This window comes from Alexandromys fortis, unplaced genomic scaffold (assembly GCF_014885135.2).
Source record: "Alexandromys fortis isolate MF-2015 unplaced genomic scaffold, M_Fortis_MF-2015_v1.1 scaffold_51, whole genome shotgun sequence".
Taxonomy (NCBI): domain Eukaryota; kingdom Metazoa; phylum Chordata; class Mammalia; order Rodentia; family Cricetidae; genus Alexandromys; species Alexandromys fortis.
Window position 1 is genome coordinate 2,355,724 of NW_026067925.1, and position 18,564 is coordinate 2,374,287.

Consider the following 18,564-nt stretch of genomic DNA (forward strand, 5'->3'; position numbering starts at 1 on the left):
CATGATATTCATCATAAAAGTTCCCTTTGAGAATACAGTTTTTCTTGTTGTACATGCACTTGAACTAGTCTGGATCAGATCCTCTTTCTTGGTATCAAAAAGATTTTGTGAAATATTTGAATATAAATAATTCATGAAGGCATTTCTAAGGGCAGCAATCATTTTCATTGTTTCCAACACAGACACACACACACAAACACACACACATATCTGATGTATGTGGCTGCCCATGTGGTCAAAAGTCTTCAGATATATTGATAGAAGAATGTGTGTACACAGGAGATGCAGATAATGATCTCTGACTGGAAAGTGTAACCGTGATTATCAAACAAGTAGAGTCTGAATTTAAGGCTGAATTCAACCTTCTCCTGTGTCTTTTATTAATGCCTTGAGTTTTCTGGGGTGAACATAGACTACTTGTTCTTTGGCATGCTTGGTCTTTAATATCACATATGAAGCTTGTATTCTATACTTTTAATTTCATAGCAACACTCAAATGGCTAAAAGATACTCCCAAGGAATAATTTCTTTATCAAAATGTGGTTTTATTTTTAAGTTTTATATGTAAAACTTATAAATTAATAAGTATAAAGATATTGATAGAAAACATAGAACTTAAAACATTAAATGTGTATAATCAATAAAAGAAACCAATATTTCCTAGAATTAAGGGCAGGTCTGGTGGTGGTGGTCCAGGCCTTTAATCCTGGAACTCAGGAGGCTGAGGCAGGTAGATCTCTGAGTTCATGGCCAGAATGGTCTGCAAAGTGATTTCCAGGACAACAATGACTAAACAGAAAAATCCTGTCTTGAAAAATCAAAACAAAAGAAGCTGGATTTCAAAGTTTGGTATTTCAACAGTTCATGTATACATGTATTTTCTGGACTTGTATCTTATCTCCATAAACAGTATCCTTGGCATCCAGGTTTTCTGATCTGAATCAGGCTTGAGTGACTTTCTTTCCAACATTGACGACCTTAAAAAAAGAAGATGATGAGGTCAGATCAAGTGAAATTCAAATGGCTCCAAACACTCTCTATATTCATACTGACGTGTCCCTATGGGTCACATTCAATTTCTCACTGGTCTATCTCCTTAAATGTCACTCTGTCCTTGAAGTCAGCTTTCTTCCCTTCTTGGGACTATGAGAATAGCTAGTCACTCCTACAGACTTGAGCACACAGCTGGAAGGCACGGTTATGACACAGAGCTCCAGAAGAGAGGAAAGAGCTATCATTCCTTAGGTATAGATTGAGTTGCAGAGTCTCATTAAACAGGCAGGTTGGGAGGAGGGAGAAAGGACTTTGCTGTTGCAACTGCCATGGGGGAATGTTTGAAACTTTGGCTGGTGGTCTGGGAACCATGGTGTTGTAAGAGTGTTTTTATTTGAACGAACATATGATCCCTTCTATTTCTTCTGTTCACGTGGTTATAGTGGCCTTTTTTAAAGTGTGGAATGAATCCCACTCAATGTGTAAGTATAACAAGGATTGTGGCTTTTAGCACATTGTGGTCTTATTAGCCCAGGGCATCCTTGGGAACTTATGATTTCTGTACATCATGCTCTGCAACAGACAGTATTTGAATATTATACATGAAGGCTCCAAGGCTCTTCATGTTTTAGTCTTTGCTAAATTTGAAAAATCAAAGAGTCAGAATATGAAACAAACATCTTAATTAACCTGAGTTTTCTCAAATTATCTCTCTGCTTTGATAAAGGAGATACTTTTTTGTCATTTAGCTAAACTTATAACAACTTTTGAATTTATTTCTTTATTATGATTTAGAAAAATTTACTTAAAAGATACTGAAAGGAATTTTATTATTAAATGTGAAAAGTTAGTTTTTATTCTCATGTTGGATTGTCTATGTAATGCCAACAGTCAAGTACACAATATATATGTATGTATGAAATCATATATATGGATGATTTTTAATAATATTAAATTCTAGAGCACACACCTGCATGTAACTGTGTCTTACAGACTTCAGCTGCCATTTATCTTTGCTTGAGGACAATTCAAAACAGACGAGTCGAAGTTTTTGGCCTGGCTCACACTTTATATTGGTCAGTCTTCCACAGACCACCACTTCCATTTTCCCTGTATCATCTTCAATTCCATAGTAAATGATGGGATCCCTCTCAGTTTTCTGAAAAGCAAGTTAGCATTCATCTTTTAGGAAATGTGTCAAAGCTTGTCACATCTATGAGGAATATAGAGTGTCAGCATAAACCTATCCCTGCCAAGGCAAGGATGGCTCTTAGGTTTAGAATCACAGGCACAAGGGCCAGTGAGATGGCTCAGTGGGGAAGGGGGCTTGCTGGCAAGCCTGATTACCTGGGCTCAATGAGCAGGTCTCATGGTAGAAAGAGAGAACTCATTTGTGAAGCTTCTCTCCTGACTTAACACAATACTTTAAAAGCTTTTGTGTTTTGGTTCGAATCCGAGTCACGGCACAAAAAAAAAAAAAAAAAAAAAAAAACAACAACTTTTGTGTTTCTTCCCATTCTTCAGGGACAAAATAAATAACTGAAAAAAATGTTATCAGGAACAAGAAAGTTTAAGGTGTTTAAGTGAACAAATCTTTTCTTTGAACTCCCTCTTGAAGCCTTGTAGGCCTAGCCTTAATGATTGAGTCATCACTGCAGCCCTTGGAAGCCACTCTTATGTGTCACCTAATTGATGATTTCTTCTGTTGGGTGTTTTTAGAAAAAATGAGTATATTTCTAAGTACTATGGTAACATATAAGAGTATCTGAGATTTCTTAAGGAACAAAAAATAAAAACAAAAATAAACAGCAATAACCATTTAATTACCATTGCAGGTTTCTTAGGTATCTCCAGGAGTCCTGAGAAGAAAGGCTACTTATGGCTCATTGTCAGTTTGAGAAACACTACTCTAACTCCTTTTCATTTAATGTATTTTAATTTTTATGGAAGATAAACTTATTTTAATGAAACATAATCTGATCATAATTTTCCTTCCCTACTCCTCCTAGATTATCTTCACTTCCCTACCTTTCCAACGCCACAGCTTCTTTCTCTCTCTCTTAAGATAACAAACAGGTGAATAAAGAATTAAACCAAGAATGAAACAAAAAGAACACACTAACAGAAATAAGAAATTGTATGAGAAACAAATACACAGACATGCAAATAGGGACTAACAGTAAGACAGAAAGTCTGATACACTCACTCACCACACACACACACACACACACACACACACACACTCCTTTTAAATGGATCACATCTTCTCAGTGCACACATCATTCACTCTACTCCTTCCTAACCCTTCATAGGTTGAATCTACAGCTTTTAGTTCTGGCATTTAAGTTTGTGTTCCACTTAGTTTACTTATTAATTGTGTAACCAAATTCACCAGCACAGTCAAAGACAGCGTAGATAAAAGTAAAAGCCATGACTGATTCATAAACAATGAGTTATGAAATCATACACTTAACAAGAATACTAATGAATTGGTGCATCGGCACTCAAAGAAACACCAGAAAGTCTTAGATTTCCTAGGATTTCCTCACTTCCATTGTGCCCAGTCATAAACTGTGAAATTAAACTAGACTGTTAAACTCCTCTTCCTTTCATTATTTAAAATATTAGTCACCCTATCAAAAGAGCTTGATACAATGTAAAGAATACTATAATGAGAACACAGTAAAGGAATAATCTTGGCTTGTTGGTCATGGCTTCAATCTGGAGCAGAATAGTCTCTTGTTTTTTATTCTCATCATCTCAAACTGTATGCAGGCTTTGAGTTTGGCTGTTCTGGCAACTGAGTTGCCAATAATATGGGTATGGAAGCTATCAAAGGAATAGAATCTAAAAAAAAAGTTCCATAAACTGAACGTTGTCTAGGAATAAGATGGACATAATTGATTGTCATAGCCAGGAAAATGCCAAAGTTATTGATGAATCGATTTCTAAAGATTTTTCAAGGTTTTACCTTGTGGAGAAGAATAAGAGACTCCCAATCCCCAAAAGAGGAAACCATACTCATCTCTTTCTGACATGAGGAGCAATTACTTCCTGTGTTAAATAAGTTGAACAAATACCAGTGACAAGTTAAAACTTAAAATCCCAGACTGCAAAATAAATTTCCCAAGTACCGCAATGGCTTACCTTATATACCACAAACTCTCCACTCACATATGTCCCCTGTGCCTGTGAGAAAAGATCCCTTATTTTAGGAGTCGCATTGGCTCTTTTCCTCAGTGTTTTTGAGATATCCATTTTTCTGTTCTTGTCTACATCAGACACACAGGAAGTTTCGTATATTTCCAGAAACCCATTTGAGCCAAAATAATTTGATATGGCAATGATCTTATTTGGAATGAACTTGTTCATTAGAACTGGATCAAAAATCTTCACTCTGTAGAATTCATTCTCAGTCACTACTGTGGCATGGAACATCCTTTTGTCATCAATCAAATCATAAGTAAATGGTTCTGTTACTTTCAAAACCATCACTTCTTTGGGATCTCGATGGTAACCTTCTTCCTTAGATGGTTCCTTGGGTATGTTTCTTCTCCTTGGTGTCTATATAAAACACACACAATATAACCATGTGTAATTCAGACAGAGCATAAGGCACAGTTCCACTGAGTACAGTGGAGAACATCTAAACAATGATTGCCATACTATAATCTAGATATAGTGAAAAATGGATATTTACCTGAATTATTATCTACTTATTCTAGTTAATATAAACATTACTTGGTAGGTTAAGAGTTTATACTTATGTTTGTGGGGACTGAACACAAAGGCTCCAAGCTCTAGTTAAGTTGTTATTCTAGAAACATTTGCTAATGTTTGATTACAAAACCTGGACTAAATATTAGAGCTCTCTTGTAATAGGGATAGGTAGGCAGTCTAGGAAGATACCCTGAAATATTTATACTCAGAAAGGATTCAGGCTAGTACCCCTTCTTTTTCTATACAGACATGGAGGAAAATCCTGGGACCTGAAAATATTCATGAGGTCATTTTACTTTGATCACCTACCTTCTCAGTATCCTCCTCCATATCTAAGCATAAGGAGAGCACTTTGAAATGGAGGCAACAGAGTAGAACTGGAAGAGGAAGCGCGAGGACAGTCAAGGCCAACCTGGGTACCAGCACAGGGAGGCAGCTATAACTGAAGCACTCTCTGACCTTTGACTTGGAAACATGCAGACTTCACTCTGTGGGTGATGGGGCTTAACTCTGATTACCAACTGATGTGTTCTAATATCAGGAAGTACATTTCAAATATAATTGCAGCAGCGATTCACAATCTGAAAACAATACCTTGAATAAAAAGTATAATGTGCAAAATTAAATACGCACCTGACTCAGCATACTCTTTACAGAGTAGGCATGATCAGGTGATCATTGAGTCAGACATTTTCTTAATGGAGTAGAATATACAACGTATTCTAAAATTGAATGTAGGGAAGGGTAAGTAACTATACACAATAAAAATAGTGATAATTTAAGTAAAAGATTATGTGTCCATATAGATTAATAAAGAATTATTTAAAGCATGTGATAATCTTTGTCATTATACTGTGAGAGTAGGAAGCCATTACCTCGCATGAACTGCTGCTGGTAGTTGCTGGAGACACCATTGGAACTGGGAGACTTTTGGATGTTGTTGGTGGAGCTGGGAGACTTTCAGATGTTGTTGCTGAAGGCATCTGGGGAGTCAGGGCACACCTAGGTGCTTCTACTTTAGGACAGGGAAGAGCCTGAGCAGTACTGGATGCTACTCCTTGATGTCCTTGAGTGGGGCACACACTTCCGGGCATTGTCAGTGGAGGAGCATGAGGAGCCTGGATGAAGCTGGATGCTGCTGCTGGATGCATTTGAGTGGTCTGGACTCTACTTGTCACTATTGGTCTAGGCACCCCATCCGGAAGACTGTTGGATGTTGTTAGTGGAAGTACCTGGAGACTACTAGATGCAGTTGCTGGAGATGGCAAAGAAGTCAGGACATAAACAGGTACTGTTGCTAAAGGACCTGGGACCTGAGCATTCCTAGCTACATTTACCCTAGCAGGGTTAAGAGTCTGAAGGCTTCTACCTGTTGTTCTTTGAGGCACCTGAGTGGTGCTGACATTTCTGGGCACTGCTCCTGGAAGAGTGTGGAGCACCTGAACACTGCTGGATCCTGTTGCTGGAGGCTTCTTTGTGCCCTGGGCTTTGCTTTTCAATGTTGCAGGTACTCTAGGGCTTTGGGCACTTCCAGATCCTGTTTGAGGATTGTGAAGAGTCTGTATGCTATGGAATGCTGATGTTGTAGGTAGGTGAAGGTTCTGGGCACTGATGGACCCTGATACTGGAGATATCTGAGGAGAATTGAGAGAACTGGACACCGTTTCTGAAGACACACTAGGGACACAGACATTACTGGATACTGTTGATGAAGGTACATAAGAAGTTTGGACACTCACGGAAGAGTTCAGATGGTTGCTAGAGTCTGATACTGCAGATATTAGAAAACTTTGGCAGTGTGGTGCTGGAGAGCCTTGAGACTTTTTTAAAGATTCACATGTTTCTGGAAATGTCTGGGGAGTGTTGAGGCTGCTAGAAGCTATTGCTGAGAGCCCCTGAAGAGTATGGCCTTCCCATGCAGCTGAGGCATTGCTGGTTGCTGACAATCCTAGAAGCTGGTGTTTTTTCTGGGAATCATCTATCTTCAGAGTACTCTGATTTTTGGTGTTTGTGCTTTTCTGTTTCTAAAGAAAAATAGGATTGAAATACTTTTAATACTGTTTACTGGTTTTTAGAAAATGAGACCAGGTGCTTCTATTCACTTTCTCTTCTGTAACGAGAACTTTAACCCTGCCAGCTTGCTCCTGGGCTGACGGAATTGTTTAGAACATACTTCTAACACCTAGCCTTCACTCTTACTATTAGATATTACAGCTTCTCTTAAAAGTCCGGTATTGAATTTTCTCTGGTCTGGGATGAATTACTAGTTCAAAGTATCTTACAAAACTGGCCAAATATTTCTTGGTCTGGTTCAATTCTCATCATTTCATGGGAAACTAAGCATGTAGTAAAATTTGTTGTTTCTAAACTTTTCTTCATGGAGACTTTCAAATCCATCAAATATTTGATCTTTATTGTGCACACAGAGAGCAAACACCCACATACCTTCAGGTGATGTGATGAAAATTGTGTGACAAGTATGCTAAAAATTGATCCACTTAGATGGATTTATTGAATTATGATGAAGCTCAGTTGACAGAGTAACTAAGATGCCTGAAGACCATAAGGAATCATTGAAACCTCTGTTTAGGTCTTTAAAATGGCCATGACTCCAGTTAAATACAACTTCTACATATGTGAGAACTACTTGTAGTTCAGGCAACAGATCTTGTTAGAGCATTCACTACACTTTCATATTCTTAACGGTATAGAACTGCAGCATGATTAATAAAAACCCAGAGACAGACACCGGGGATCAACATGAAGGCCAGAAAAAAGAAACAGTCACTGACACTTACCTCTACCTACCTCAGCTGAAATGGTGATCCTGCCTTCATGAATCTCAGAATGAGACTGTCAGAGAGCTGTCTCCTCCTATTTTATAGTCTTCTCCAGTGCTGGGATTAAAGGCATGCACCACTACTGCCCAAACTAGTGTGGCTACTGGGATTAAAGGTATGTGTCACCACTGCCTGGTCTTTAAGAATAATCAGTGTGGCTGTTTTACTCTCTGAACTTCAGGCAACTTTATTTATTAAAATACAATGAAATATCACTACAAAAATTTTAAAGACTATAAATTTTGCTTTAAAATCTAAGGGAAGTTCATATGCAAATACATTTGTAAAACTTTACAGGTCACTTTTTGCTGGTTTTACTTTATGGTTTTGATCATCCAAGATAAAAGTCTTCTAAAATTCAACAATTGCTGTGAACCTGATGCCAATCTAGGCAAAATAGCTGCAGCCTATTTTCGACTTGTGTGTATATCAATTGTATTGCTGTCATCATCTACAAACACAGGTAATTAGATGCGCCTAAGGAGTTCCGATGCTAAGTAACAGGACTCTATCATTTAAAAAGATAAAATGTTGGTCATATCAAGGGTTCAGTACAATTGTACCATGCAAGAAAATAAGGACATTTGTGTAAATTGCAGTCATGATCTCAAAATACATGCATGATGAATAGGCGACATATACAATAGAGTACATGATTAAGAGGTTAGTTCTTTCAAGGCTATGGTTGTTGCAATTATATTAAGAAGGCATTGTACTGGGAACAAGATTCCGTTCTCTTTGATGAGGAATATCTGGGAGAGTTTAGTGTATGCCTGGAGGGGTCTGAATCTGACTCGTAGCAAAAATGACCGCTTCAGTTCTACTGGTTAGTGCTGGACAGGGATAAAGACTTCAAGGCAGGGAAACAGCATGCATCAAGAAGACATGCTAAGAGGAACACAGAATGACGAGAATAACCCCTGAAATTGGATCACCAGCAAAGGGAAAAGGGCTGAGAAGAAAGTAGGCACTGGGGATTGAAATATTCCAGTGTTCATCTCTATCTGTCTCTTCTATACTTCCTTCTGAACCCTAAGCAAGCAGAAAGTTGGTTGACAGCCATTGAAATCATTTCATAAGTACTCACCTTCTCAATACCACAGAGGCTCTGATACATAATTAGATAATTAGCTATTTACTAACATGAGGGAAATCTTAGTAGTATGGGGTCAGTGAGACATTTTTCCAAGGCTGTAGTGAGTCCAGTGATAAGCTTCGGGAAGGGGCAAGCACTGGGAAGAGGAAAGTGGTACCTTGTTGGAGGAATTGCTGGATGGTGTTGCAGGCTTCTCGGGAGTCTGGAGACAACCTTCATCTTTCTGTGTGTTGCTTCCTGAAGGTTCTAGAGGCTGAGTCTGCTCTTGGTTAAGCTTCCTTTTTTTGCCACATTCAGTTTCCGAAGTTTGTTTTTCCTTTTTCTGAAAGAAAAATGTTTTTTCTTTATTGATTTTCCCATGCACTGAAAATTGAACCCCAAGCTTTGTACACGCTAAATTGTGCTTTTCTATACAGTTTTATCCCCAGTCTGTAGTAATGGCTTTAGTATAAGGTCACACATAAAATTCTCAGAACCACAAGAATCTTTTGCTTATTATGGAGTTCTAATTTTATTTTTTGTCATTGAGCATACCTCATTCTGAAAAGATGGACTGTATAATGTGGTGGGTTGAGTAAGAATGGCCCCCATAGACTCACATATTTGAAGGCTTCATCACCAGGGAGTGTCAGTACTAGGAAGTATGGCCTTGTTGGGGTAGGTGTACTTTATTGGAGAAAGTGTGTCACTGAGCTTTCAGATGATCAAGCCAGGCCCAGTGTCACTCTCTGTTGCTGCTACCTATGAAGATGTAGAACTCTCAGCTAGCTCTCCAGCACAATGTCTGCCTGCATACTGCCGTGCTTCCCACTATGATATTAATGGACTAAAGTTTTGAAGGTAAACAAGCCCCAAAGAAATGTGTCTTTAAAAAATAATAAGAATTTCCATAGTCATGACATCTCTTCAGAGTAATGGGAACCCCAGCTAAGATATATAACGGTGTCTCATAGAGGAGCAGAAAAATTTCATTAATCTCATTTATTTATTATTTATTATTTATTATTAATTTCATTTATCCTTGTGGTATCAGAAGAGAATTGGGTCCAGAAATACATAGCCCATATTTAGGATGAATCTTTTCAAGAGCTACATCCCAAATTAACTGCTATTTCATGAAGTGGTCATTAAAAAGCCAGATAGTGATTTTTTTGTTTGCATCCTTGGGTGGGCGGTCATACTGCCCCGGTTAGAGCATGTGGTAAAATATGACACACAGGGAGTGAGAGGTCATGATGAATTTGTCGACTTTAAACCTTGTTCTCACAGAGCCTTGGACAAGATAGATACAGTCCTACATATTCCTAAAGAATTAAAAAGGGGTGGTACCTGAGTGGAAACATTGTTGGGCAATCAGTCATCTTACCTCTGAAGAGGGTGCATTATTGGAGCAAAGACCATGGGCACTGCTGGGCTCCCCTTGCTCTCCTCCCACGGAAGTTGTGTTCTTTCCTTTCTTTTGTTTTTCAACTATACGGATAAAGAAATCACAGTAAATCCATGGAAATGAGTGAAAATTGCTGAAGCTCATTAAGAATTATTTATTTTCCTTTCAGTTTTCAAAACTGAAATGGATAGTTTATTCTACTTTTATTAATGATTTTACAGAAAGACAACGAATTCATGTTATTTTTAACAAAACCTCAACCATTCAATTTTACCAATAGAGACTCAGGAGCCAGATGTTGAGGTGAAAGCCTGCTAGCTCACAGAAACAGAGAAGGGATCCAGCTGACCTTCCTAGTCCACTGGCATCCCATGGTCCCCCTTTTCCTGTATCAACCCAAACTAAAACCTCTCATCCTCGATTTCCCTCACTTCTACAGCCTGTGCATCTCTCCAACCACCATGCTAACTCTCTCTTACTCTTGATTTTTTTTTTCTTAAAAATCTATGTATGCTTCCTGTCAACGGGTTGCTTGCTTTGACTCTTGATCTCTGGTTGACTTTATTTAATGCTGTTTACAATATTGAAGCAGAAAGCTCTTGGATTAAAAGTGTGTGCTGGGGTTGAGCCACAACAAACCTGGAAATAGTTTTGTTTTAAGAAAAAAAAACAGTAAATAACACAATTTCCAGGTGGAAAGTGTGATCAAATATTGTTTAAAAATAACAAGAACTATTTTATCTCTATTTGTGTCTGTGCTTTTTCTTTCTTCTGCTGCAGAGACTCTACCTAGACAGAAGGCCACCAGTGGTACCAAGTCAGATATATTCACACCTCAGGGGATTTTTGTGCATCCCAGGTGTAATGGAATCAGCTCCTCCATCTTGGGAACTTCTGTTGATATCAGTATAACCGTCTGCCAACCCTCTTATCCCACAGATTGATTTTAAAAGCATGAAACTTTTATGATAATTCCAATAGGTTATGATCTAAAGAAGATAATTACAAGTCATCAAAAAAGAGAAAGAATTATGATTTTATATAACAAAGTAGTAATATTGGATTTTGACTTCTATGTTGGTGATATATCTTCCGGTGTAACTCAGAGTACTTTTTCTATGTAAGTTAATCTGCAGGTCTTTTTGACTGAGCTTCCTTATGCTAAATTCTTGGGTCAGAGTTATGTCCCTTTATTTCCAATATTTTTTTAAACCTAGTGACATTATAAAGAGAAACTATTTCACACCTTTAAAATGTGGGCATCTACTTAAATATTAATCACATTTCCTACAGAAAAGGAATAGTTTAGAGGGTATGCATTATTAATCAAGTATTAAATTTTCTCTATTTAAATGCTTTAAATGAGTTTTTTTTTTCAATTTTTACTCTATCATTTTCTTGTTTTTCTATCATGTTTGGTACACTCTAATCTATCTCAACAACTGCTTTTTGGTTCAGTTTCCTCCAAAGCAAAAGATGTCTACCCAGAAATATATCAAGTTTCTTGGTAAGAAAGGATTTTTTAAATCGTTAACTTGCTGACGTCAGAACAGATTCTATCCCCATAGTTTCTCAGGCACACAATGGGAAAGGGACATATCAACTCTGATCACTGCAGGGAGCTAGACATTTGGGAAGGATGGGAGAGGGATGGGTGTCCAGGGAGCTTCCCCTTGTTACCTTTTGCTTCCTCTGCTTTAAGATATTCAGCAAGACATTTAAGATGTTTATTTTCTTGACAAAATTCTATCAGCTTGCAGAGTCCAGCATCTTTTGGGAATGTATCCTCCATCAAGTCAGCAATCATAATTCTGTCATACTCATTTTGCATGCTTTCAGAGAGGTGTAGATCTCTTCTTAGTAAGGACTTAAATATTCTAAAGTGGTAGTCTTCCATACACTCTAATCCTTTTAGAAGAACAATTTTTTTGTATACACTCATTATTCCTAATATTATGGGCAGGATAAAAACATAAAAATGGACAAAGAATTACATACATATCCAGACAATTTCAAAACAATGTTATTCCTGTGTGAGAGAATGACCAAAATTGATAATGTCCATAATTGCTTGTGTGAGAAAAACAAGTTAAATACAAGCTGTACCACTGTGCAAAAATGGACATAGAACTTTTGTATTCATAAACAACTTTAGGAAATCCTTCTCCAGTAGCCATGTTAGGTGACTTAGGCCCATGACAGTTGTGGGGGAATAAAAGTGTTGGACACAATCATTGCTGCAGTGTTTAGAGTTTGCGCTATGAGTGTTAAAATCCTGTGTTCTTTTTCCATTCTTCTTTGGTGTCCACACAAGGACACATGTGAGGAAAAAATGACGAGTATGAAGAAAAGACATACTCTGTAAGCCCTAATATACTGTATTAATAAAAATTGCTGCAGGCTATTAAAAATCGATCATCTACATATTCAAGGAGAAGATGAAAACTGGTCTCAACAATAAAACTCCCTTCTTCAGCATTCTAATTTTTACACAATACTGATCTCCAGTCCCCAGCGAAAATTACAATAGAAAGGTTTTCTGGGGGGTTGGTACTTGTGAAAACATAACTGTTTCAAACACAACCAGATAAATGATGGCAAAGATTATGTGCAAGTTTTATGGATCCCATTTATATGAGAACATTCATTTTGATATTGAAGTGTTATTGCTTTTGAATTTGGACTAATCCCAACCTCGAAAGAATTTCCATATTACACAATACCATATATCTGTGTAACTGTGAATGTATGCTCACTAGATCCTGTTTCAATATGTGTTCAGCCTCACTGCTAAAATGCTAAACACTTGAAATGTTCAGTCTCTTTCAAACACCTAAAATCTCTTCCAAATTTCAAAGCCTCTCTAAAATACCCAATGTCTTAATGAAATATGAAAGGATCTCAACTGTAAGCTCTTACAAATTAAAAAAAGTAAATAAATAAGCTACGTACCTTGTCATTCCACGTGGGGAAAACCATATCATAATTACATTAAAATGAAAAGAAAATTAAAATTCTAAACTATAAAAAGATTTTCTGATCTCCAACGGGCCTTGGCAGCTCCATTTCTCTTGCTCTTCCATCCAAACACACACCGTGATTCTTATACGCTTAGGACACCTCTCTCCACACCTATTGCTATCCCTGTTGGTCATCGCCCAGTACTGTCAGCTCAAAATAGTAGGGTCCCCATTGCACCTTCATAAAGGGCTCTTCATGGCCTTTCACTGAAGCAAGCCTCAGCTATTCCCTCTGACTCCAGCAAGCCTCCAAAACCAGTACCATCTGGCTGAGTCTTTCACACTACAAAGTTTGTCAGCAAAAGGTACAACCTTTTCCTGCTCCAGACCACAACTTCAGTTCTGTGTACTGAGAGTGAGAAGATACTTCCCAGATTATTCCTCAATAATGCTGATCTCTTCTTAATCACAGCCAATTCTTCAGTATCAGCTGACAAGAATCACAGATTTGTAATTCAAAATATTGAGTCGCCTTAGTAGTTTCTTTGTAGGACACTTATCCTTCCTTCTGATGTTCCAAAGCCAGGCCTCCAGCATCTGCACTGCCCTCTGCATTAGCTTATAAGTTCCCACAGTAGTCTGTTAATTTCTAAACACTCAATAGTTTTATATCCCAGAGTTACTAAGTTCATTCATAATCCTTCCTAAAACACAGCCAGGTGTGTCACAGTAGTATTCCACATGACCAGTACCAATTTCTCTCTTAGTTACTTGTTCTATTGCTTCGATAAAACACCATGATCAAAGTCAACTTGGGATGAAAAGGGTTTATGTCATTTTATAATTATACATCACAGTCCTTTATTGAAAGAAGTCAGAGCATTAATTCAAGGCTAGAACCCAGAGGTAAGAACCGAAGCAGAAGCCATGAGGAACACTGATTCCTTGCCTGATCCTAATGGCTTGCTGAGCACTCAGGACTGCCTGCAGAGAAGGGGCAATGCTTCCAAAGGGTTACACACTCACATCAATCACTAATCAAGAATATGACCTCCACACCTTCTTACAAACTATTTTAAAGGAAGAACTTTCTCAACTCAGGTATCTCTTTCCAGATAATTTTGTCTAGTGTCAGGCTGACAGAAATCAACCAAAACATACCCTTAGAAAGAGATAATACCTTAAATTTTTGATTTATATACCAACAATAACTTATAGTATTTCTAAGCACTTTATGTCTCTTGATAGGACCACAATAAGTAGCCACACTGAATATCTTTTATCCAAATGACAAGATGCACACATATCCTCTTCATGTGCATGTGAAAGAGCCTACTAATCTGTGAGTTTGAAAAAACACAAAATACTTTGATAGATACAGCAATATATATCTCAATTACTAAATAAATAAGGTATAAACATCTGCAAAATTATTTAGAATGCTTAAGAAACATAAGTGACTCACCAAGAGAGATAACTTTACATATACACATGCCTGAAATCAATTTCTAAAATACCCTGTTCAGGTACACATTAAGAACTCCAAATGGTACATGGAAAGCATTGAAAAGATTCTAAAAATAGGCAGTAGAGATGTATTTCTAATTAAGTTTCTCTCAATCATCTATATTTTCTACCAGACAAACAGCAAATTCAAATTATCTAAAACTGAAGATAACAAATAATGTTCAAGATGACAGAAACTAAACTAACTCACTGATTGAGACACTGCTGCTGGAAAAGATAACAAGTATTTTGGTGGATGATTAAACCAGGGTTGAAGGGGACGGGAGCGGTAGGGAGGGGAGTAGAGAAAAATGTAGAGCTCAATAAAAATCAATAAAACACAGAGTCATTGAATAACAGTGAATCTGTAGAACTTAATACTATACACATCCGTAGTCTCCTATGTCATGCATTAACAGAATACTAGAGTGCAGCTCCATTTCCTGATATATTTTCATTAAGCATTATTTCACAGTAATTCTTTGATGTAGCTAGCTTATTGTTTCTCTAGTCAATCACCACAGCCACCAAGTAACTCTTACTCTCCAGCAAGATATTTAAAGTCTTTTTCTTATTTTCCATTTTCTCATACTTATACTTAGAAAGTTATTTTATTATCTGCCATAATCAAAATGCCTTTGTGCTGGCTCAGGCCCCGGTAAGGATGGAATAAAGACTCTTACCATCTTTCCTAGGAAACATCAGAACCTAGTTGCTGTGGGTTCATGGCCTTGAAAGCAGCTCTCACCAGCCCTGCTCCCTCCATTCTCCTCTGAAGAAAGCAGCACTGATTTCCACCCTGCCCTTGCAGTTTTTATAGAGCTTTACATAATGAGTGCAGGACTCACCTCTTCGGAAATCTCTTCAGCAATGTCCAGATCCTAGCTTGTCTCCCAGGCAAGAAGCTCGGCTAGTTTTATTTGATCAAGACGACAAAACTCTCAGAGATTGGGTTGGGATGTTGCAATCCCCCAAGTGCCAAGAACATGAAGTATTTTTAAAGATGCGAAGTATGACAATGGTCTGAGTCATTTCACTTCACTTCAAGTTTAGGAAATTGAAAGTCTTGAACTCTGCTATTCCCGGAAGAGGAGGAATGCAAAAGTGATGCCACCCAATGTTCTTAGCTTTCAATTTCCCTTGCTAGTAAAACTGGTCTTCTAAAGGATACACTTTACTTACCAAGACAAGCAAAGGTCTCCTGTGCTCAGTTTATTTTCTTCACAAATGGATGTTCTAAACTTAGCATTTCCTGTCCAACAGCCTTACCCATGGGTCACTAAGAAATACATTTCTCTGAATAAAGTTAACATCTAAAAAGGAAAGGGTGAGTCACCCAGACATTTCTCCCTCAGCAGATGTCTCCTGCCACCAAGAACTGAATGTGTTTCCTGGACAGAAGAAGATAGGCAGTGTAGTGTAGGGTGAATTCTAAATGATCTTAATAATAATAAAAAAGCCGGATCAGACATAGGCGTAAATGCTGAAAGAGCAGGGAGACAAAGCAGCTAGCCACAGCCACTTCTTAACTCTCCAACTCTTCAGCCCAAAATTGGTTAGCTCCTGTCTCCACTAGCTTTTCATTCCTCTTTCTGTCCAGCCACATCACTTCCTGTTTCTTCCTCCCTAGAGCTGAGATTAAAGGTGTGTGTCACCACTGCCTGACCTCTTTGATTAGCTAGTGGCTAGCTCTGCACTGTGATCTCCAGGCAAGTTTTACTTGTTAAAGCACAATATAATTTCACGGTTATTTTTTTTTTGTCTAAAGTAAAAAGAATGATGTCACTAATATAAGAAAAACTATATATTGTAAGTACAATAACTTTATACAATATATCCAGTAAATAATACATCACTAATTGTAGTCAATTAACAACTGACACATTCAGAGAAAATACTCTACATCTTCTCTATTTTGGGTAGTACAAATGTTGTACAGAATTCACTATTCTAACTCACATTACTAACAATATCTTTTAATGTCTCTCAAATTTATACTCTTTAAAAAGTTGTACTCTTTTTAAAATCTATTTTTTAATAATGTTTTCTCATTTTACATACCTATCCCTGGTCCCACTCCTCCCCTCTTGCAACTCCACCACCTTACCTGCACTCCACACCCCATCCATTCCTCAGAGAGAGTAAGACTTCCCATGGAGAGTCAACAAATCTGACACATCCCTTTTAACCAGGACAAAGGCCCTGAATCTGGTATCAAGCAAAAGTGTAACTATAAAGTTTTCAAATCCATCAGAGACCTGAGAAGGAAATCATATTACCTGAGTAAGCAGGAAATGCAATAAAACAACTTCCAAAAACTGTGAGAAATGAAAGAAGCAACTGGCTGCCTGGACAGTCATCAAGGTTTCTCTGGAATGCTGGAGCACCCATCTTCAGCCTTCCAGTCTCATGTCTGTCAGACTTTTCTGTAAAGCACGATATTCTGAAGTGCTCTCCTACCTGAATGATGGGTGAGTGTTATTTATAATATATTGTAAATTTTTTCCCAGAAACATATGTTAATGTATGGTTTGTTCTAATATTGGGGAAATGTTAATCTGAGTATTCCATTGCTATCACAATCACATCCCTGCAAATTCATTGCTATGTTAGCAACATACATCTTTCATTTTCTCTTCTGTCCTTCAGACCCTATACATTCAACCTATCTCATGCTCTGTTTTCCTTGATAAAGTCCCAATCCGTAAATTATTGTTACATCCGCACCAGACCTTCAATGACAATATCATTTTTTTCTAGTTTTTAGTTTTGTTCTTTGTTCATTTATACAGGCTTGCCCAAACACCCACTTTTTGGATTCTCCTGAATTTTTGTTCTCTCATTTATAACTCTTTTATTATCCAGATAGTATTGTTTCTTACGATAGGCATTAAGTTTTTTTTTATTTGCCCTGTGAAGGACTTTCCTCTATGATTACTGTAAATGCCTTTGCCACACCTTCTGCATATACAGAAATGAGGGGCATTCTGTTTGGATTATGATTAGAAAAACACATTGTTTCTAGGAACACCCTGTTTACAATCCCTTTTTAGGTGACCATGTTTGCCACAATTATAATCCTTGACATTTTCAGTTTCCTCAAAGCTTTGGATATCACTTCCTATCTAAGCATCATCACGATCTTGAGATTCAGTGTTAAATGTATCTCAGATCCATTCTTCCAAGGGTGTTGTCCTTGCCTTTAAAGGCCTAATTATACTTTTTCATTGACACAGAATTTTCAGAACCAGAGATTCAATTATTATTTTCTAGTTTCTAAACTTTGTATTATTCCATTTACTGCCGGTGTCAATTGTTGTGAGAAATCTGTGAAGGCTTCCTTTGGGTCGTGTATAACTTTAGTAAATGACTCAATTCTCTTTTTAATTATTATAAAGAATAATTTTTTAAAAAGAAAACAGACTACCTTTTTCATTTTACATACCAATCCCAGTTTTCTATCCCTCCCCTCCTCCTATTCCCTTTACTTATACCCCCATTTTATGCCCCATCCACTCCTCAGAGAGGGTAAGGCAAATTGCTTGGAGAAAGTTCCAAGGCCCTCCCTCCTTACTGTATCTAGACTTAATAAGGTATCCATCCAAAGAATATGGGTTTTCAAAGAGCCAGTATAAGCAATAGGGATAAACCTTGGTGCTGCTGCCAGAGGTCCTGCAGTCTGTTCCAAGCATACAATTGTCACCCACATTCAGAGGGTCTAGTTAGGTCCTATGCTAGTTGCTTCCCTGTACAACTGGAGTTGGTGAACTCCCTTAGCTTAGGTAAACTGCTTCAGTCGGTGTCCCCATCATGGTTTTGACCTATTTATTCATATTCTTATTCTCCCAGTCTTCAGCTGGACTTTGGGAGCTCATTACAGTGCTCCACTGGGAGGTCTCTGCCTCTGTTTCTATCAGTTGAGGATGAATGTTCTATGGTGATATTTAAGATATTCATCAATCTGACTACAGGACAAGTCCAGTTCAGACACACTCTCCTCTTTTGCTTAGGGTCTTAACAGAGGTCATCCTTGTAAATTCCTGGGCATTTCTCAAGCACCAG

At 37.7% G+C, this 18,564-nt stretch overlaps 1 protein-coding gene across 1 annotated transcript in view; it reads right to left on the reverse strand.

Annotated features, from left to right (window-relative positions):
- Window positions 1–520: 520 nt before the first annotated feature.
- LOC126502038 (gamma-interferon-inducible protein 16-like) overlaps window positions 521–18,564 on the reverse strand; it is an 82,484-nt gene continuing 64,440 nt past the window's right edge. The window contains exons 9-15 of the mRNA XM_050142796.1: window positions 11,717–12,023; window positions 10,016–10,119; window positions 8,807–8,971; window positions 5,538–6,737; window positions 4,141–4,557; window positions 1,964–2,152; window positions 521–977 (exon numbers count right to left, since the gene is read on the reverse strand). Of these exons, the coding sequence (XP_049998753.1) occupies window positions 942–977; window positions 1,964–2,152; window positions 4,141–4,557; window positions 5,538–6,737; window positions 8,807–8,971; window positions 10,016–10,119; window positions 11,717–12,023 (2,418 nt within the window). The 3' untranslated portion in view covers window positions 521–941. The remainder of the gene's footprint in view (window positions 978–1,963; window positions 2,153–4,140; window positions 4,558–5,537; window positions 6,738–8,806; window positions 8,972–10,015; window positions 10,120–11,716; window positions 12,024–18,564) is intronic.